General features: G+C 37.8%; 1 protein-coding gene across 1 annotated transcript; it reads right to left on the reverse strand.

Moving 5' to 3' along the window:
- Positions 1-5,686: 5,686 nt before the first annotated feature.
- Positions 5,687-13,654, reverse strand: LOC135263027 (SLIT and NTRK-like protein 4). The gene is made up of 2 exons (XM_064350574.1): positions 12,983-13,654; positions 5,687-12,351 (listed from the first exon to the last, which is right to left on the reverse strand). The coding sequence occupies exon 2, from the start codon at positions 12,313-12,315 to the stop codon at positions 9,838-9,840; it is 2,478 nt and encodes an 825-aa protein (XP_064206644.1). The 5' UTR covers positions 12,316-12,351; positions 12,983-13,654; the 3' UTR covers positions 5,687-9,837.
- Between the last annotated feature and the right edge of the window lie 9,287 nt (positions 13,655-22,941).

Below are 22,941 nucleotides of genomic sequence, written 5' to 3' on the forward strand. Positions count from 1 at the left end.
ACAAATTCCTTTACATGCTGGCCATTTCGATTCAAAAGAAAATGTATTGGCAAGAAAATGAAACCACACTTAGCAATAGCTGTTTAGTTCAGTTTGTGCTTTTATGTACATCTTCTATCAGGAAGTTAAAAATTTTTAATGCAACCTAAACTAAATTAATCCATGTCTGCAGTGAAAGGATAAGAACACTTGCTGTATGTCCCTTGAATGTTTAAGATTGAGATGTAGCCAATACATTTTTAACCATGAAGGCATCATTTTCATGGCAACAAATTATATGTAGCGAACTAGGGTCCAAAAAATGTGAACTGTCCCTTTACTTTAAGACCTAACAAGTTAATCAAGTTTTGAGACTATAAAACATGTTTAAATGGATCGACTGGAATGGTGCCTTAAACATCTGCATAAACAACATTTACTGTTTTATTTTTTATAACCGTTCAATTCAGCAAATAAATAGTAATTGTCCATTAAAATATGCCATCTTTAAGCTTGTACACTGCAGAGGTTGTTTTAATTAATTGTTTCTTGGAGATTCAACATGCCATTTAACATTGGGTGGCTGAACTTTTGCATATCACTGTGCTGAAATGCTTTATTACTACAGTGGTCATGCACAACAAATTACCAGCAACTGCAATAGCAACAATATGTACTCTATTAGAGTTAAAAGTACTTATTCAGAATTGATGTTACCCTGAAGATTTTCCTGTATGACATAACTAGCATGGGCACACGATTATGTACTCGCTTGAGGGAAATGGAATTTATGACACCACAGGCGCTATTTGCAGGCCAGCGCATGGCTTGTGGCAAGTGCTCGCATTGGCAAAGTGGTATTTTCATCACGGACTTTGATGTGCCTGAGCCCGTTTGGTAATTTGGTGACTCGACATGCGTCGAAGGGGGGGGAGAGATGCTTTTGGTGGTGTGTCAGTGAAGATCAAGCAGCGCACCGCAATAACAGTGTTGCGGATTGCAATTTGGGTGTCAGCATAGTCTGCGACTCAAACCTGCACCACCTGTCTGCCTGGTCTATAATGCAAGTTGCAGCCGAGCGTATGGTGAGTTGCAACTTTTGGGGTTTTCCCAAGCAATGCCACTCAACCATTTGTGGATCATATGCTGTCTAATTTGACTTTGATATCAATCCCCTAAGCAAGAAACATACTTTGTATTTATCATTCACTGTCTTTTTATAATGTTAATTGCTGCAGCCTGTTTTTAATTGTTTATGGCTGTTCTCATGTTGTTTATGTTCTTGTGTTCCTGGGGTACTTTATTATGTTCTGTGAGTAATGAGCGGAATAACAATGAATGCAACTTGACCTCAAATGATCTTTTCATTTGAATTATGTTACTGTAGTTTAAGTAATAGCTAAATGAAAGGTACATGCATTAACTGCATTATGTATCTCTGTATGTCATTAGGTAGTAAAATTTATGTGTGGGTCATGTTATCCGCACAGCCTGTAGGCTATGCATTCAAGAAATCGCCACCGTACCTCAGGAGTGCCTTTTGGAAATATCACAAGCTCTATGTCACTGGAAACAAATAATCAAGGAGAAAGTTGCCTCCAATGTATGCAAGGTCACATTTTGGTCATTCCATATACCTATATATATATATATATATATATATATAGTTTTTAAAAAATTGTTTAATAATACTTCAAGATACTTTTGTCATTATTTCTTAGTTACAACATAGTACGTTCAAGCTATTTAACTCCAAGCTTAATGGGAAATTGAAATTGGGCCATAATCACACATTCAGGCAACATTTCATAGAAATTTTGATGGTTGAAAATTTGAATGAATTTCTCTTATTTATTAGATTTGTTCAAACTCAATTTCTGGGTGAAAAAGGTGACAATAATACTACAAGACTGGAAGGCGCTTTTTCTGATGAGTATATCTTTGTCTTCCCTAGCTGTGGTATACCACGGACATTGGCGGTACACCAGAGCACAGAGCGCACTGCTCTTTAAGGGAATGAAAACAGGAAATTTGATTGGCTATGATTACATCCATCTGTAACACACCTCGAATAATATATTAAGCCTAATCCAGCCAATTTTTGAGTTGTGCACTCCTATAGTCTGGTTGGGAAAAACCAACATTCAATAACCAATCACAATGCATCCATGTGCTGCACCATTGACTGTGCCCAAGCGCTGTGTGCCATTGATTCCGGAAAAAAGTACCCCATAAAACACCCTATTTTCAGGCTTAATTTCACACTTTTAATCAGATAACATGTTACCCATTCATAAATCATCATCATGGAAAGAATCCCTTTCCCTTACCCTTTAACTTGGCATTGTCCTGTAACTTAAAAATAAACTAACCAAAGGAATTTGGAGGGCTGTTTTAAGCACGTTCATGGAATGTGGAAAGATTCACATTTTGATATTCTACAATAGCCTTCCTCAGGGTCAAACCAGCTCCGTTTATTAAACTTATAAACTCTATTCAAGCCTCAGGTTATTTGGAATCTTGTGTAAGTATTCTTTCACATAAGATTGTCCTGGCTGTTGAGAACTATGCTGTGCCTCTTTACAATAGCTGGACTGAAGCATGTATGGCACACCCAGTACGACTCCCCAATGAAGTTAGGAAATTAAACTATTCTGATATGCTCAAAAGAGATCATGAGTGTGTTATTATAGTATGACCCATGGGTAAAATTGTGTTGTTATGGTAAACAAACACACATTACTGTATACATTTCAAATAGTAATATATTTAAGTAACTACTCAATATTGGATTTTTTTTTAAAAAAAGGAATAATCAAAAAATAAATAAATAAATAAACCTTGTTAATAAATGCAAAAACGAAGAAAAACTGCCCACCCATTGACTAATGGGAATGACAGGGCATTAGCATTACAGCCAGCTTAAATTAAAAAGTAGCCAGCCAATAGCGAGTTAAGAATATTACTATTCAGACCCAAAAACTGCTGTCATAATATCTGCGTGTAGACTGCAGTTCAGTTCTGCACAGGTGCTGTTGAAAAACTTTCTTTTCACAGATAAAAATGCATAAGTTTTCTTTTGGCTGCTAATCTGCAGTTAAATAAGCAGATGTATCAGCATTTCCATCTATTAAAACTGCACAAGCAAACCCCCCATATGTGATGACAGCACAGCACAGGATAATTGCAAACTTCAAGTGTAAGTGACAATCCACTGATCACAAGGCCACTGAACCTATTCTGCCATTTTACTAACCACAAGTGCTCTTCAGGTCCAGGTAAAATACAATAATCCTTAAAAGTGTTATCATATTTAACCGCCATGCTGTCAAATGGTAATTCATCCCTCAGAACACACAATATGACAGAATGCTATAAAAACGTCTGAAAGCACAGTAAGACCAGGCAGAACAATGCAATGAATAACAGGAGTAAGCAACACAACAATGTGAGTACACGGCGAAATACACCACTGCAGAAGGAGAGGACTTAAAAACACCAGTGATCACAAGGAACTGAACGGTGCAGGTCACTGCTAATGTGATTGTGACGGGATTTCATCATCTGGAATCATTCCTCAAACAGAAGAGGCCCAGTAAGAGGCCCAGATGCATTTCTTATCTTATAAAAAATCACATTTAATAGCAAAATTCAAACTGGGTCTTTCCGTCTTTCTTAAGATCCAAGTTATTCAACATGTTATCAGGCAGAGGACTATGGCCCATCTAAGATTGTGCATTGTAGTTCTATAATTATACCTCCTGCATATATGTCAAAAGGATTTGAAGAACGGGAAAATGACATCATTTTTCCTGATACGCGTTAATGACTGTACGTTGGCTTTTCTACCAAATTAGAAATAGTGTTTAATCCAATGTAGATTAGACATTCAATTATTACTAGTCACTATGTATGGTAGCTTCTTACCCTATGATCATTAATTCTACAAAAACAATTATTCCATCAGAAAAAAAAAAATGTTCCTTCTTGTTTTTATACCATATAATCAGCACCAATTTTGGTTATTGTTGTCATTACATTAATTAAGAACACCGCAATAAACCATAACTCAATAAAATGTATCTCCCTCTGTCTTGCTTTTTAAAATGACAAGGTCATGCAGTGTAGAAATAGCATCTTTCCCGACCCTCTGAAACCAGGTTAGAATGTAAGCTAGCTTTATGCTAGGTTCGCCGTGTCTCATTACCTAGCCAATATTAAAATTTATCTGAGTATTATGTCAAAATGGTCTCACAGCATGCTTGTTACATAGCTAGCTATTAACGTTACATTGCTTTTAAAGCACCTGGCTATGCACTTTATGGTAATATAGCTGTTGGCCTAAAGTGTAGCCTAGACAGCACATTCCCAAATGTTAAGACTGATAGATGGGAAGGTGTATGCATTTTTTAAAGGCTGCAACAAGTCTGGAGTTGTGTTTCATCATACTTGTAACTATAATATGGTGCAGTATTTATGTTTGGAAATATGAACACAGCATATGGGAAAACCTGTTTTATAAACATATGTTGCCTGACATTATTGTTAAATTAGCACTATAGTTACTATTTGGTTATTATTAATTCAGATTGGTAGGTGGCTTCACAAGTAGAACCAACCAAGTTTCCGTTTTTTCTGTGTCCTATTGGCTGAAATAGCATCATATCTATCCTAATGGGCTGAAAAAAATGGACAGATTTGGAGGACATGTTGGGAGGGTAATGCTTCCATAGGAAATGAATGGCTCAATTCATTTTCAATGGCAGTTTTTGCTATTTAATTGATAATTAACTATAATTAGTATCATTAAGATTTTGAATAGCATACATGTGCACATATTGTAGAACAGTATGATATGCATTTTACATGGGTAGTATAAAAGCTGTAGGACTAGATAGTGCTTACAAAATGGGATAATAATCATAATAATAATAATAATAATAATAATAATAATAATAATAATAATAATAATAATAATAATAATGTGTCCCTCTTGCCTTTTTAGCCATGCCCAACTTTGTTTAGCTTGAAGAGGTTACTGCAAAGGAATGCATTTTTGGCTCTCCACTGTGCATTCTGCTATGTGGGTCAATCACAATATATAGCACTGTGATAGCTGTCAATCATCCTCACTATCCAATACGGTCATATCGCCAAGTTCTAAAACACACACACACACACACACACACACAGCTGAAATTTGATCAGATCAAATCAAAGATTACTCTCACCTCCCAAATTGTGATTAGAACTTGATTTGAAGGTATTAAAGACTTCAAAACTAAACTGATTCTGCAGGGAATTATTATTGCTGAATTAGATCACACAGGCAGCCATTAAGATGATATTTTTCCTTTAGCTTCAATTATTAGTTACTACTTGTCTGCATTAGTCTTAATAAGTGCTCGCCTATCTACCAAAAATTACCCATTTTGCCCATTTTCAGAAATAAACTGAAGGTTTTAAACTACTCTGGACTACAGTGTCTGCTAAATTATTGTAATGTATAGATTATTAACAGATTACACTCGTAATACTTTGTCACAAAAGCTACACCAAAATCAATTTTTATGACCCTGAAAATGGTGGCAAAAACCTCCTCTTAATCTAGCCAAATATGTTGCAATCTCTGTATCTGCCTCTAAACTATTAGTTTATATCATTTCATTGAATGCACTACGGATTAAAAATGACAATCGCTGCCAATTGCAACTATTTATTTATTGATTTCAGATGAACAAATAAAACAAATAATGAGTTGAATAATTACAAAAATGAAATGGCAAGGCTCTCTGGAGAGCAGAGGGGAAAAAAACTCAACCAAAAGAAAGTGCACTTTAAAAGCAAATATAAAACAACCTTAATTGAGTTCACACTGCATTAAACTACTGAATCAAAATGATTAACCTTAGAACACACAATATATAGGTACCATTTACATAATACTTCAAATGAAAACAGACATCACCTTGAATCAGTCTTGAATACTTGCCACACTGTTAAAACAGTCCTTTTGTTTCGTGTTTTGCAGAAGCAAAACAATTTATTTATTTCTTGAATTGTTAAAAAATAGTTTCAGTTAATAAATACATCCTGATTTTACACACTAGTTCATATTTTAATGAAATGAAAAAGGGTTAAAATGCTCACTGAATGCATTCAAGTATACAAAAATAGAGCCTGGAAATGGCTATATCTCTAATGCTCTTTTTCAGTCTTGTCATATTTCAAGAATTATGGCTATAATGGTACTCCATCCTTGAATTAAGGTCTTAGCACAATATGTTGAGCATTATGTCTATGAAGCTGCTGTGATTGTGATTGGTCAATGGTAGAGGACATCCTGAACACTGGCCTCAACAGCCAAATTAATCTCTTTTTTTAAATACTTGCAATGAAGAAAACAAGTTTGAAAGCTAATAAGTGAGCCGTGTATTATCATGTAGATCAGGGGTGTCAAAACTCCAGTTCTGGAGGGCTGTTCAGTCGGCAGCCAGTTAAAGCCTTGAGAACAATATGTGTGGACTCCAGCCATGACTCAATGACTTAACTGAATCACTGGTGCTGAAACACACCAAAAACTAGCAAACACTGCGGCCCTCTGGGACAGGATTGTAACACCTGTGATGCAGACGATGGTAGTTGCAGTAATGTTAGCCAGTGTCTACTGATAACGCTGCATAGTGACAAGACATAATTTTAACCTCAAACAGTAAAAAAGCCAGCTAAATTATTCTATGATTGCAAGCAAAAGAAGCAAGCTAAAGTTACAGCTAGCTAGACTGTTAATACTCACACAACTAGGCTTGATAAATCTCTCTCAAGAGCCTTTTCAATTAATGCACAGTAAATGTGGATGTAGATGCTGACAATTTTTAGGCTTTCCTTGTTTCACCATAACGTGAAGACAGAAGTTATTTTGAGACCTAAGCACAATAAAATTGCAAGGTTGTTAAATACAATATCAAGCAAAATTAGGTTTAGATATTGGCTTGGACCTTTCTTTTACAAGGTAACCATGGAAACTGAAGCACACACTAAGGGCCAAATCCAGACCGGCGGTCAAGTTCATTTTCCACATAACTCACCATTGAAAGACTGAGTGATTTATGTGGAAACTGCACTTAGGCACAGGCCTGCATTCAGCCCTAAGCATACAAGACAATAGTTGAGGATCAGGCAAGGCTGATTGTACAGGCTTTCAAAAATATCAACGTGTCTGCGTGCTAAGAGAGGACCGACAATGGCAATTAATTGCAACAACATTAGACATAACATTCACAATATTTGAGGGCGTGAATGCTACCCATTTAGTTTCCATTTTTTGACCTTCTGATTTTTTGACCTTCTGTTGAACTCTACTGACGACTGGCTTAAAAGCAATCAGACGACAAAAATCCATTTTATCATCATTGAAACTGCTGGCAATCCCAAAACAAATAAGAGGGGTGGGCCACAGATGCGTTCCAGTATATTTTTTTTAAGTGTTCCATTAAGGATAAAATAAATCAAACTGTCTAAATTTTACATTACCTTCATGAGTTGGCTCTATTTGACATAAAGACTATTTCACTTAAATGAATACTGTGCAGCAACAGTATGGTTTTTCCCTTGTAAAAACTTTTGAGGTTGCTTCATTAAAGCATTACTGCATATATATATATTTGACAATCTTCCTGACTGCTATGTATTTGTGACATGATTTTCTTACTGGTTCAATTCAAATGAGTTTAAGAACAGGGACAATCTTGTTAGAAACAATGCCAAGCATTGTCAACTTAATATTTGTGGTGGGATGCACATGTATGAAGATGTGAAGACCTTAATCCAAGACCTAATCCAGCCAATACATGCAAAGTGCAAAACGGTTCCAGCAAAGCACGTGTTCACAAACATACTTAATGGCAATAGCATTGCCCAGGGATCTGAATTTCCACTGGATCAGTTTATCCTCTTCTTATCTTATTTTATTCATAATTCCAAAATGCCTTTAAGGACATTTCAAAATTTTCCTTTTAAATTCAGCTAACACTTCAAAATGATTTTTCATTTATTTATTTTTTTACACAGATTGCTTGATAAACATTCAGGGCTTTTAACTCAGAAACAACTAATCAAAGAAACTTGGCAAAATACAGTGGACAAAAGAGAACAAATAGAAAACACAGTGCAACATAGGAGCCAACACCTTGCGCTCAAAGATTTACACTAACCAACATACAGCCTCATAGAAAACATACCCTTCAATGTACGTTCTATTCCCTTGTTTTAAAATGAAATATGTACTATTTCAAATACTCTAACTTAACAGTATTTTAAATAAAGATATGATTAAAAAAAGCAGGAAAACATCCCAAGAACAACAGAAATTACCTCCACAATATAATCTCAAGATTGAAAAAATAAATCATTTAAGCATATGATTGAGTATAATATTGCACATGGTATGTGATATGAGTCTGATCATATCAGTAGCTATGTAAAGAAAAGATTTTTTTTTAAGTCCAGATCTATATTTGAAAAACTGCTGTTCTACTCTCCTGTACATTGTGTTCATTGCTATGAGTCCAAAATACAATCCAGACCCTATCATTTCGATGTGCATTTATTTGGGTGCATATTGTAACATTTACAAATTACTATAGGGTTTAAGGATCAGAGCATTGGTAAGCATGATATGCTGTCAGACCTTAGCACAACAACAGAACATGGCATGGATTTTTCTTACTCAGAATGAACCAGAATATCTCTCCCCTAACCTGAAGCCATCAGTAGAACCCTGCCAGAAAATCAGATCAAAATACAGAAGCCTACACTTCAAGTCGGGTTAGTAAAGCAACTTTCAAAATAATTGAGTCCTCACTTGAATTACTTCAAGCGTTCTAAATGATGATTAGCAATTACTAATATCTTAAATAACCCTGTATATAAAAATACATTAAATATGAAGTTATGTACTACAAATTGACAGTGGTCATTACTGGTATTTTTTTTCTCTTTTTTCTTTTGACATTTAATTTCTGTATCTGATTTTCTTGAGTATGTTATTTTGTATGTTATCTTTACAAACAGATACAAATAATGTAGACTTACAAAAGAAATTCAGGTAAGCTTACATGGCAAGCAGCTGTTCTTTTGGGCTTATAGAGCCTCACATGTAAACGCCCAAACATGTCTAGAGAGACCACCGTTGTTAAAACAACTATCTTTTATACATTTACTTGAATCTGCAATTGAAAAACAAAACTCACTGTTTAGTTTGCACATGCCTTCCCATTCCATAAATGAATACAAATGTTGCACAACCAGCAATGGAAAGGTAAAATCCAAACTGTAGGGCAGATGGATTTCCCAGGTATAAAACATGTAGAGATCCAAACCTGTTTCCAGTCAAACATCAAGATCTCCAATTTTGGTACTGTTAGACATTCCAAATTTCCACAATTCCATTCTACGCTTCCAAGAGCAAGAAATAAGCAGAAGCTCAAACATGAGGTACATAAATTGATTTCAATACCTAATAAATTTGGTTAAAAAAGAAGAAGAAAAAAAAGAAACCCAAAGTACTTATTTTGATAGCAGCAACTTATTACTGGTGCTAAGGACTGAATTTCAATATCTAACAATGTGAACCATATATTCATATCAATTTGTACATACCATCACTTAATTTCTTTTTTTTTTTTTTTTTAAAGGCTGTATCTGCAACAAAGTCACAGCTGCAGTATGTCTACGTAGCATAAGTGATCTGATTTTGCCATGCAGCCTCTTGGAAACATGTTTCAATGGTAGTTGAGAATTTATGTAATTCTTAAGTCAAAAAGGCACTTTTCTCATTGTGGAGGGGGCATGGGTGGCCTACATTCGACTTAGGGCCGTCTGCTCTTCTAGCACTTGAAGGTAGTCTGGCGTACCTTGCAGCTTTGCCTTAAGTTCATAGTACTCACTTTTCCGTTGCTCAACAACAATCTTACTATGGTTGCCCCCAATGAGAGATTTTTTCATTTTTTTGTCCTGTGGTTTTTCAGGGTAACGGATCTCAAAACCACTTATTCCTATACTGTTGAAATCCTTCTTATTTTCCAAAAAATTATGAAGAAACATGTTTGATTCCCTTCCTGGCAAAAACTCATCCAGCTCATCTATACAGCCCAGTCCTCTGTTTCTGTGATCCAGTGGGTCCATGTCCTTGTCAGCACCACTTCTAAGAAAAAGCCTTTGAGAGTCAGCAAACGTCAAACAAGACTCAGAGTCCCTCAGCCCACACGTGTGACTTGTGCTCATGTGTTCGATGGTTTGGGGAATGAAGGTCTCCCCGCCCAGGTCATCTGCCTTATTGGACTTGCGATCACGTTTTCTGAGCTGAAGCTGTATGGAGCCACACTCCTGGTTCCCCAGTCCCTCGTGCCTGCCTGCGGGCTTCTTGGCTCGCCTCAGCACAAAGACGAGAAGGCAGAACGCAACAAAAACAGTGAGGATCAGGACGACCAGAATGCTGAGGATCATGATGGACAGGGGAACTGGCCCCCCAGGCGGCATTTTACCCACATCTTCTGGGGACATGGAAGTCGCAACAGGAGTGGGATCGGGTAGGATCAGCGGGGGCTTTGCTATGAGCTTGGGACATAAAATTTCATTTTTCAGTAATCTCAGCTCAATATTAGAAAACTGGACAGGCGATGCACATTTGACCTCCTTAGTGGCTACCCCATCACTAAGCTTCTCCAGCCACAGTTTTAAAGCAACCAAGTCACAAGTGCAATCCCAGGGATTGCCTTCCAGGTCGATCTGAGAGAGAGTTCTGAGCTGGTCAAGAACGCCACTCACAGGCAGATAGGGGAAATGATTGTTCTTCAGATTCAGCCTGGCAAGAGCGACGCCCGCAAATATATAAGCTGGGAGGCTCTTCAGTACATTATTGTTCAGATACAAAAGCTGCAGATTGGGCATGGGGTCGAATGTCCCAGCTAATATCTCCTTTATGGCATTGTATTCCAAGTACAAGTACTGGAGGTTAGTGAGCCCGAGAAACATTTCAGGGTAAAGACGCTCCAGCTGATTACCATTTAGATAAAGCCTGCGGAGGTTGGTCAAATTGGCAAACACACCTTTCTGAACCGTCACTATCTGATTGCTGCCCAAATGTAACAAATCCAAACCTTCAAATCCTCGGAAATCATCTAAGCCGATATCTCTTATGTAATTGCTGCTGAGGTGTAGCTTCTTGGCATTAGGTGGCTTGGGTACTAGATCTGCTAGATTTTCTATATTCCTTCCTTGGCAACTAACACTGATGCCAAAGTCAGAAGGATGCGCTTTACATGTACAGGGCAGTGGACAGAAGAAAACTGGGGGGATCTTCGTCTGATAAGTCAAGTTTTGGTTAAGATTTCCCGCAGCGATCCCTATGGTTTTTGAGGGATTTGTTGCCCTGGGTGCTTTGGTAACCAGGCCTTGTATCACAGTCGGTTCAATATCAGGTGCAGTTTGTCCATTTTCTGGCTGCAAAGGCGGCATCTGGACGTCAAAGTCACTACCGGTTCCCATGGGGCACAGTTCCTGCTTGTTGGTTTCTTTCAAAAGCCTCCCATACAGATCGCTTGGGGTTTCACATATAGCCTCACCTATATAGATATTATATGGCATATTCTCCAACCAGGCCTTCAGTGGTAACAAATCACAGGTACAATTCCAGGGATTGTCATCCAGCTGCAATTCCACAATTCTGCCAATGTGTTCCAAAACTCCAATGTAAGACAGCTTTTGTATCCTGTTCCCTCGAATATCCAAATGTGTGAGAGAAGCAAAGCGGAAAATGTTATCAGGGAGGCCCGGAATAAGATTATCATTAAGGATGAGCACTTTCAACTTATGCAGTTTATTGAAGGCTCCCCGTTCAATAGATCTGATTAAATTGTAGTCAGCCTGGATGTATTCCAAGTTCTCAATGCCTAGGAAAGTGTCAGCCCGGAGCACAGTTAATTCATTGTTATTTAAGTGCAACTGTTTCAGTGCACTGAGTCCATGGAAAGCCCCTCCTTCAATGCTCTGCAATTTGTTGTTTCCCAAATGGAGCGAGACTGCATGAGAGAAATTGAGGAAGGAGTTAGGATAAAGAATTATCAGTAGGTTGTTTTGAAAATTTAGATGATAGAGGCTGGAGGGCGGGGGTTTCAGCTGGGTCGGTCTGTACACAGCAATGTTCTCACAGTTCACATAGAGGACGTTTTCGATGGACATGCAAGAGCAAGCGCTGCAGGTCTCCGCGGAGAGGTCAGGATCCGAGTTAGGAGACGAACTCGGTATGGTGAAAGCTACCAGAAAGAACAGCAGCATTTTGATTTTTAAAAATCCAGTGCACCATTTAATAACCTTTGAGGAGAAAAAAAAAACAAAAACAAATAAACAAACAATAAAAATACAGATTTTTTAATATATGTATGTAATAATATGTCATCATTTTCATGCATATATTTGGTCTTTTAAAAATGCACTATAGAATGGAGAATATGGCTTTTAAAATATACAGCAATGGGGGTACTGTTGTGTCATATCAACACCAAAAATCATTATACAACAAACAGCAACAGCAACAAAAACGATAACTACAACAGTAGTAGTAGTAGTAGTATTAATAATAATAATTATAATAATAATAATAATAATAATAATAATAATAATAATATGAAATTGCACATATCCAGGATATATCCAACCACGAGCTTCATTTAAAAACACTTTACAAAAAAATGAATATTATAAATAATTTTCCAAAATTTCTTGGAAAATCACATTCGGACTATTAAGTAAAACGGTAACCCGTTCTTTTCAGTCGATGTATCTGGCACGTTCAGAGCTTTAATGCTGCAAGCGGTCTCATAGCTCAAGCCAAAGAATCGATTACATAAAATTAATACAGGGAAACCGCAGAATAAAACACGGTATGTTGTGTTTTCATACATTAACATAAAACGCATGTATGTCAAGATAACTGTTAACTTACCCAAAGCCGTAAACGATTCGCTTTCTCTTAAAATTATTCCAGTCACTGACCGCGCACGGAGCAGCAGTATTCCCACAGACATTCGCATTGCTGTACATTCAGTTATTTTTTTATTTTTTTAAAATCCCAAAGCAGGCTTTATTCGTCTTGAAAACGACTTATTTTTATAAATTTATCCGGTCGGTTTAGTCCCATTTAGACATTCAGTTCGTTGTAGCATATACTAAAACACTGCTTCTCTAACACAACGGGGACTAAGGACAGAAGCACTGGTGCCAACGCAACTCCAGCAGCATCTCTGAAAGAAGGGAAATACCGCTTCGCTCACATACAGTCCATATATCCTACAGTCTAACGGTGTAGTCGGGCTTAACAAAGATTGAGGGAAAAAAATTCAACATAACCTGATTAAATTAACCGAAGCAATCCTACCGTTGTTAGCCTACCTCGGAGGGTTGATACTGAATGTCAAGCTGCTTCTCTCTAGCTCTGCAATTCGTAGGATTGTCAGTACGCTGTCTGAGTTAGACTGCTCTGTAGGGGGGGAAAAAACTACGTGCTGTGATATTCTGAAAAGCGTTTCGGCGATTGAATTGACGCGGAAAATGAATAATTCAACGAATTCAGATGCGGTCTACCCAAAAAGGAGAGACCTCTTTCCATTATCCAAAAAGATACAGACACTGCGTTCAGATACAAATGATTAACAGCATCACACGAGTTGAAGCTTCCTAAAGGGAAGCGAGGGTGATTGATATGAACAACCTGTTTCAAAAAGTGGAAAGCGTATGTGGAAGGGGAGTTTCCAAAGCTGACAGATAGCAAATTGAAAACTTTGAGAAACATCTGTCTCCAACGCCCAAAACAATTCGTTTTAAATTCAAGTCACATAAATATATTGGCTATATACCTTACCCCCCCCCCCCCCCCCAAAATAAATATATAATATAATATATATAATAATTGCCAAACAGCAAACCATAGTGAAAACAACAACAGAAACAATATATATTTTTATATATTTTTATATAAAACAATATGTGCAACATTACTGAATCAGGGTCTAGGCCTAACTGTTGCCTGTAATTTATGGAGTCTAGTCCTAACCAATTGAATGAAGGCCTTTAACTACCTCTCCAAAGAGGTAATATAACCTAAAATTATTTAAGTGAAGCCTACTGTCTTACTGACATAGCCTATTTTAAAATAGAGTTCTTCAAGGGGTGGACACAAATTTTTATTCTTGTTAAGGCAAAATGGTTATGTTATAGCCCACTGTACATGTTATAGCTCCATATGACAGTGTTTACTTAATATATCCTATATTTTGTGCTTATCAGATGAGATTCCCACCAATACCTTTGTGTTATGTTTGGATGAAGCAGAGAGCCTTCATATGATTTCAGAGGGGAATGATGGCTGCAGTGTCAATGTAAAGTTATACTGGAGGTTAAGAATTGTCTTCATTCAAGTATGTCATGATCTAAATAATTTTCTTTTATATTGTTCTGTATAGGCCTGTGTAAAGCAAATGTGGAACATGGCATATCATAATTACTTGATGTAGCTTAAAGATAATAATGGGTTTACATGTTTCATTCTAAGTGAAATTGCCTGCTTGAGAGGTATCACTATTACTGCTACTAAGATCAGTCTTTCTGTTCATTAGCAAAAATACATAATAAATTAGGAAAACCCTGAAGCAGACTCTAATATATATATATATATATATATATATTTTTATTATTATTATTTTTTTTTTTTAAACAGTAAATAGAAGCAAAACATGAAACCATATGCTTCAAATAAATAATAACAAAATAGTCATTCCTCATTTAGATATACCAAATATGCCATTGTTTTTGGGGAGGAAAATCCATACAGATTACAGCAATTTAAGAAATACGTAAAGTTAAAACTGTACATGTTTTATGAGTGTCATTTTTGTGACTTCAAAGATCATCCTTGTATCATCCTTTGTATTTTATCAGCCACACAGACAGGAACTAAAAGTATGCCCTCTTCTGGCAGAAAAGGTGAAGATTGGGGGACAACGTGCATGTCTGTTTCAAGAACCACAATGTTGAAATTTGATTTGATTCTAATAAGAAACTATATGAATATTGCAGTTATTTACTCAACTTTTACAGTAATTATGGTTGCCATTTCTCCCCAAACATTCTGTTATTGAATAGGAGCATCGATTGTTATCTACAACTTGTCTGATATGATTGCTGTGCATGGGTAATTAATACATGCAAATTATGTTTTACATACAGACCTTTTCAGGATTTTGGCCCTTCTTCAGACCTGGTGAGTAATCCTACACACACACACACACACACACACACGCAAACATACATATTCAGTGGAGAACTGCCAGGGCCCTCTAGGACTAAGATTTCTTTATTTTATTTTATTAAAAAAAAATTAATTCCTGTTTTATATTCAGTCATTCATTTTACATTCATGTTCATTTTTTAAAGAAAAACATGATATTAAAAAAAGTTTCTAATACAAACTGAGCAACCCCACCCTTCTCAGTCTGTGTTGGAAAATACAGCTAGATTTGGATTGGAGCCATATTTTGGAGTGATAGCAAAACTAACGAATCAGATTTCCCTCTTAATGGTGGTGGTGGAGGTGTCATGGTTTGTACGACTGTCCCAGATACTGGCTCACTTGTCTTCATTGATGATGCAACTATGCCTGTGTATTTGACTGTTTTTTTTCTCTCAGTATCATAATGGCTTCCTTGACTTTCATTGGCACAACTCTGGTCCTCATGTAGACAAACACAAAGAACAGTCTCCAAAGGCAATAAAAAGGCTAGAATGAAAACTAGATACTGAAAGCTCTCTTATACCTGCACTAAGGAAGCTGAACGTACTTGACTAATTGGAAACTCCTGTGACGCCTTGTCCCACGACCATGCCCTGAAATGGGGGGACTATTACAAAAAGTGCTGCAATTTCTACATGGTGGAACCAAAATGTGTAAAAATGCACTTAAGTAAAAGCTGAGAATCATTAACATTAACCACATTGTTTGAGTACAAATCTAAAATTGTACAAGAAAAAAAGACTTTTCTAAAACATTATTAAGCTCACTGTATGTACAGGTATATTATCTCAATAGTCATAAAATGTAATTTTATTTTGAAAAGAACCATCATGGTTGTGTGGCAGATGGTGACTATTTACTCCTCAGATGTTTATATTTGTATACATTAGGACTTTGGCACTATGAGTAGGAACAAGCACTAAAACGCTGCACATTTCATTAGCTGGAGTCTTCCATTAGCTGCTTGTTTAGCTATGAGTGTCAGATGCTCCTCTTCTGTCATTAGTTTTGTCAGTTCCACACAGCTCAACCACAAAAGTTTTGAAAATTTGTTTAATTTGTGATAAACGGAGCTTGTCGAACAGCAGTCGATGATTCTCTTGTTTCTATAAATTAGTATTTTGTATTAACTTATTGTGCTTAGCCCTCTCATCCACAGTTATACAGTAGCTCCAGTGTGCTTTCTCTTCAGGTGCTCGTGTATCACTGTTGTGCTCCCGTGCCACGCAAGTCCAGCTTTTTGAATTCTTCAATGTGCTCCCTTACTTTGGAAGATTTGGGTCGCACACAAGTTTCCACCAGTAGAGCTGCCACCTCCATCCCCGCCATCTTTCAAATGCATTTCCATTCTCTCAAGGAAGTAACGTAGTGACTATGTGATCAACGTGCAAGACCTGTGTTCTATCCAGACTGGTGCGATTTGGTCTATTACCATCTAAATGGGACACAGCTATACAATTTGGAACACTGCCCTACTAAACTTTAAAAAAATTAGATCCAACTTATCGATAAAGAAATTTGTTGCCAACAAAAATCTTTTTGTCGGTTTGTCGACGTCATCGATTAGTTGTTGTAGCCCTAAAACGTGTTGTGTGGATTTACTATCCACACCCACACTAAGTTTGAAATTATACCCCCTAACCCATTTTCTTTCTAATAATACTGCATTCTGTATTTTGCTCTTGCTCCTGTTGTGGCATCAAACTGTATTTTGTGAGATTATGTATTGACTAATACCTGTTTGCAAAGCTTAATGTTTACATGCGATGTATCTAATGCTAAAAAAAAAGTCCTGAGACTCAGTACCATAGTTCCTGGATTTAAAAGAAATAAGGATGAGAGAGAGTGAAGTTTCATAAGTATACTCAAAGACAAACAAAATGGAATTCAGTTCCATTCACTTTGTTAAAGAGCATCATCATACTTTTCCATACACAACACAATGATGAGTAAGACATATATCCCCTGTGATAAAACTCAGTGCACTATGACTGCATCAAGAGGCTTTAAAGTGGAAGGGGAAGCATACATGTACAAAATGTCTCCGTGAGGAAATACTGACAAGATAGCTAATTGTACAATGTTTTTTCTATTAATGAAAGAGAGACTATTTATAAATATGTTAATTACAAGACCTTTTCAGGGAAACCTTTTAGAATCTTTATTTCTGTACAAGATTCCAATTTTAGCTTTTAGCTTTTGATGCAGATGTTCCACATGAGTCTTAAAGGATAATCTACCGCCCAGCCAACATCCTAAATATTTATAATATTGCAATTTCAATTTGGGTAGCATGACGTGCATGAATGAAGACATTAGAATAAATTCCCTATTTGATTTCTGGAAAATAAAATACATTTTGTGATTAATGAGAGCTAACTGAAAAGAATCAAAAGCAGGCTGTAAGTTAGCAACGGCCTAGTTAAGCGTGGAGTCAGTGGCGTACAAGATTGTATCATCTGCATAAAAATGGAAATTACAATGCAGTGTTGAGAGCACCATGTTATTTACATAAATTGTGAATAGAAGTGGACCAAGCTAATGTCATTATACTTGCAGTTGTTTTGCTATGTGGTCATACTCTCCTGCATGATGTAAAGGATTTTTAGGCACTTATAGTTTTGCTGATTTGGATATGGATATTTTACACACAAATGCAGAATGGATTGAACACTGGAAGGACAGGTGATTAGGTGGGTTGGGGTTAAGGATGTTAAGTTGCGAGTAAGAACGTGTGGAAGGGTTTTAAAATTGTGAAATCATTTTGCAAGTATAGAGTTGTCCAGGTGTTTGCATCTTAAACATATGCCAGATTTTCCATTAACAGCACACCAATAGAAGGGCTATTTATTAATCCACTCTATAACTGTGAAAAATCCTTGGAGCAGAAGAACAATTATTTGCCAGAAAACCTTTAATTAATGCTTTGGTCATTACTATTTATAATTTATTTTATTTTATTTATTTTTGGTTCTACTTCTGGAAAAAAAAGTCAATTTTTTTGTTTTAATTTGAGAGAGAGGGAGAGATTTTCACTTTAAAGCATACATTCTCCCATGAAAATGATCATGTGATGCTGGGAGGGCTGGGCTGCCCCTCCTTTTTGGCTGCTGTATACTACCCTTGTTGACCCACAGTTTGGGAGGTCTGTAGGACCTTGGGCAGGAGCTTCCTCGCATATAAGCATGGGCATCTCATGCTGACCAGCAAGCAGCTCTGGTGTCGGCACAATCAATCAATCAAATTTTATTTATATAGCGTATTTTACAACAGTTGTCACAATACGCTTTACAGACAACCCTAGCCTAAACCCCCACAGGAGCAAGCCTAAGGCAACAGTGGCAAGGAAAAACTCCCTGTGGCAGATGGGGAGAAACCTTGGAAGGAGCAGGCTCAAGGGGGAAACCCATCCTCCTCTGGTCGGCTCAGGGTGCCGACTGGTGACCAGCATGTCAGCCAGTTTATGCAGATATCATAAGATATCATATGTGATGTGGCTCAGATGATGGGTGGGGCCAGGTGGCGGTGATGAGGAACAGCAGGTGGCGGCAGATGTGGGCAGGGTGGAGGCAATGACGAAGGAGGGGCTGGACCGCAGAGGTGGGGGAGACCAGACGACTCTCGAAGCACTCTCGAGGGTTGGGGCAAGAGCCCCGCCGGCAGCGTGGGGAAGAGGGTGGAAACAGCAATTAGGGAATTTGCAATATAGCAGACAGTGAGTAAGTGCCAGTGGTATGTATTGGGGGACCCCGCCAGGAGTAGAATATGGCTGCATATCTACTAGGACAGGGATGGAGAGCCCATGCAGTCATGAGGGGTAGACAACCATACCCGCCTATCAAGAGCCAGCCCATGTAAAGTCGGGTCACAGCTGATTGACAGGTGACAGTAAGGAAAGGATTGCCACCTACAAAGCTCTATGACTACAGGCTTCTCGCACCCTGTCTCCAGACTACAACTGATTGTAAGCTTGAGCATAGAGGTGCGTTTTTAATCTAGATTTAAATATTGAGACTGTGTCTGACTCCTTTATAAATATTAGAAGCTGGTTCCACAGTAGTGGGGCCCTGTAGGAGAAAGCCCTACCACCTTTTAGGTTCTTGGAAATTCTTGGGACTACCAAGTAGCCTGCATCTTGAGATCGGAGTGACCTTGTGGGCTTATAAGGTAGGAGCAGGTTCGATATGTACACAGGTGCACGTCCATGCAGAGCTTTAAAAGTCAGGAGCAAAACCTTGAAGTCTATCCTATGCTTAATGGGTAGCCAGTGAAGCGACGCTAGTACTGGTGTAATGTGCTCATACTTCTTAGTTCTGCTCAAGATACGAGCAGCTGCATTCTGCACAAGCTGGAGACTCTTTAACGAGTTATTAGGGCAGCCAGAAAGCAGGGCGTTACAGTAGTCTAACCTAGACGTAACAAACGCATGGATCAATTTTTCAGCATCCTCGACTGACAGGAAATGTCTAATTTTAGCTATGTTGCGCAGCTGAAAGAAGGCAATTCTGGATATGTTTTTTATATGGGTGTCAAAAGATAGATCAGGATCAATGGTGACACCAAGGTCTTTAACGACCATATTAGGTTCAGCCAAACAACCATCACAGTTTAAGGTGAGAATAGACAATTTCTCCCTTAATATTTTGGGACCTAAAACCAACATTTCAGTCTTGTCTGAATTTAGGAGCAGAAAATGTGAAAGCATCCAAACCTTGATATCTACAATACAGGCCTCTAACCGTGAAAGTGGCAGTGCTTCGCCAGGTTTCATTGAAATATAAATCTGGGTATCGTCCGCATAACAGTGGAACTCTACGCCATGTGCCAAGTGGTAGCATATATAGCGAGAAGAGTACTGGTCCTAGTACTGATCCTTGTGGAATACCGTATTTCATTATTGAGGAGCTGGACTCATCTTCTTTTAATTTGACAAACTGTTTCCTGTCACATAGGTATGATCCAAACCATGCAAGTGCCTGTCCATGAAGTCCAACACAGGCCTGGAGTCTGTCCAGAAGAATTCCATGGTCAATTGTATCAAAAGCTGCACCAGGTCGAGGAGCACAAGAACCAACACAGAGTTACGGTCGGCTGACAGTAGTAAATCATTTGTAACCTTGATAAGTGCGGTTTCTGTGCTGTGGTGGGGTCTAAACCCAGTTTGGAATACTTCATGGATACCGTTAGAGCTAAGGTATGCACTTAGTTGCTTAGCAACAATTTTCTCCAATAATTTTGAAAGAAATGGAAGGTTTGAAATAGGTCTATAATTTTCCAATTCATCGGGTTCTAGGTTTGGTTTCTTCAATAATGGCTTAATGACTGCCACTTTTAGTGACTGAGGTACGTATCCTGAGGTACTAGGGATGTGTTAACGATTTTTAGTATATGCTGGCCTAGTACTGGAAATAGTTCTTTAATCCAGTTTGAAGGAATAGGATCGAGTACACAAGTCGTCGGTTTTGAAGACATAACTAATTCAGATAACTCAACCATGCTAATGGGCGTAAAACAGCTCAGTACTGCTGTCTGTAAATCTTCCTGTTGTAACCAGGTGCGGGGCTGTTTATTAACATGAACAGAAATAGTGCATGATGGAGACAGTTTGGAAATCTGTTCTCTAATAGCCTCAATTTTCTGATCGAAGAAGTTCATGAAGTCAATGCTGCTAAGATTGGAGGGATAAGTTGAAAACTCTGATGATTGTTTTTTAGTTAATTTATCCACAGTGCTAAATAGGAATTTTGGGTTATGTCTATTTTGTTCAATAAGTTTTAAGAAAAAGGCAGATCTAGCAGAAGCAAGAGCTTGCTTATACTGAAGAAAGCTGTTTTTCCATGCAAGATGAAATACTTCTAGCTTTGTTGACCACCATTTTCGCTCTAATTTTCTAGTAGACTGCTTCAGGGCCCGGGTGGTATCGTTATACCATGGAGTGTGCTTTTTCTGACTAGGGTTTCTTCTTTTAAGGGGGGCAACAACATCAAGAGTGTTCCTGAGGGTAAAGGTTAGCTGGTTAGTCAATTTGTCCAGAGCGGCTTCATCAGCATTTTCATCAGTCTTTTCTTCTGTGGAGAGGAATGACTCCGGAAGCATATTTAAAAACTTTGGAATAACCTCAGGGTTTACTGAGCGGCTGTAGTAATATCTAGGCTCTGATACAGGAGGATTTGATGCCTTAATATTGAACGTAATAAGGAAATGATCTGATAGTATAGGATTATGAGGTGCGATGGTAAGATTTACCACACTAATACCATGGGACAATACTAAGGTATGGCCACGGTAGTGAGTAGGCTCACAAACATTCTGTACAAAACCAATGGAATCAATAATAGAGGCAAAAGCTGTTCCTAGGGGATCACCATTTTTATCCACATGTATGTTGAAATCACCAACAATGATGACCTTATCTGCTGAAATTGCAAGGTGTGATAAAAACTCGGCAAATTCCCTTAAGAAATCAGAATAAGGCCCAGGTGGCCTGTAAACAGACACAAGAAAAAAGGACTGCCCGCTAGCACTTTTATTAGCTAGATCGGGCTGTACACAGTTAGTAATAAGAGCTTCAAAAGAGGAGAACATATATCCATGCTTAGGCACTAGACTCAATAAGGACTGATAAATAGCTGCAACGCCTCCCCCTCTGCCTGATGGACGTGACACCTGAGTACCTATGAAACCCACAGGAGACGCTTCATTAATCGCAAAATATTCATCAGGTCTTAGCCAAGTTTCAGTCAGACATAATACACTGAGATTATGGTCTATTATCAATTCGTTGACAAGATCTGCTTGATGTAGGACCCACATTTATTCAGACAGAGGAGTCTGACCAGTTAACTAAGCTATATATTGCATTTTCCTTGACCAACTATAATAATTTTCCAACTATTAAAGCATATTGATAAATAAAGAGGCTCTTAATAACAGAATGGATTTGATTCCTATCTACCATTCTAATATTTGGTAGCCAATGTGGGAAACCACTGCATGTGTCCAATGTGCCATTTCATCAGACATAGCTTTTGTTTGCCTTTGGAGTCCGTTATTGGTGTTTGTCAGCATACCGGACCAGAATTGTGCCAAATAAAGTCAAGGAAACCATTAAGAAGCTGAGAAATAGGATGAAAAATAACAGTCTGAGACATAGGCCAAACCTTAGGCTTACCAAAATCAACTGTTTGGAACATCATTAAGAAGAAAGAGAGCACTGGTGAGCTCAGTAATTGCAAAGGGCCAAGTAAGGCCAAGGAAGACCTCTACAGTTAATGATGAAGAATGACTGAAGAATTCTCAGAAACACCTGTGAAGCCATTTGTCCTAAATGGTATGGTGCCCTGAAATGCTGTAATTCCTTCATGGTCAAACAAATATTACAACACCGTGTAATAAAAGCTGAGAATCTGCACTTTAACCACATATGAATCATTTGATTATATATATAAAAATATGGAGTATAGAGCCAAATCAAGAAAAAAATATGGCTTTATCTCAAACATTATGGAGCTCACTGTAAATGATGCTCTTGCCTCTTTTGTGCGGGCAAAATAAGTTGGAAATGCCTTAGCATGGCACCTCTGGATGCAGAAAAACCAGTATGCTTTTTTTCTTTT

The sequence above is a fragment of the Anguilla rostrata genome, chromosome 9, assembly GCF_018555375.3.
Source record: "Anguilla rostrata isolate EN2019 chromosome 9, ASM1855537v3, whole genome shotgun sequence".
Lineage (NCBI taxonomy): Eukaryota > Metazoa > Chordata > Actinopteri > Anguilliformes > Anguillidae > Anguilla > Anguilla rostrata.

Bases quoted from the DNA above. Each gene is read 5' to 3' on its own strand.
- LOC135263027 (XM_064350574.1), bottom strand. From the start codon at position 12,315: ATGCTGCTGTTCTTTCTGGTAGCTTTCACCATACCGAGTTCGTCTCCT.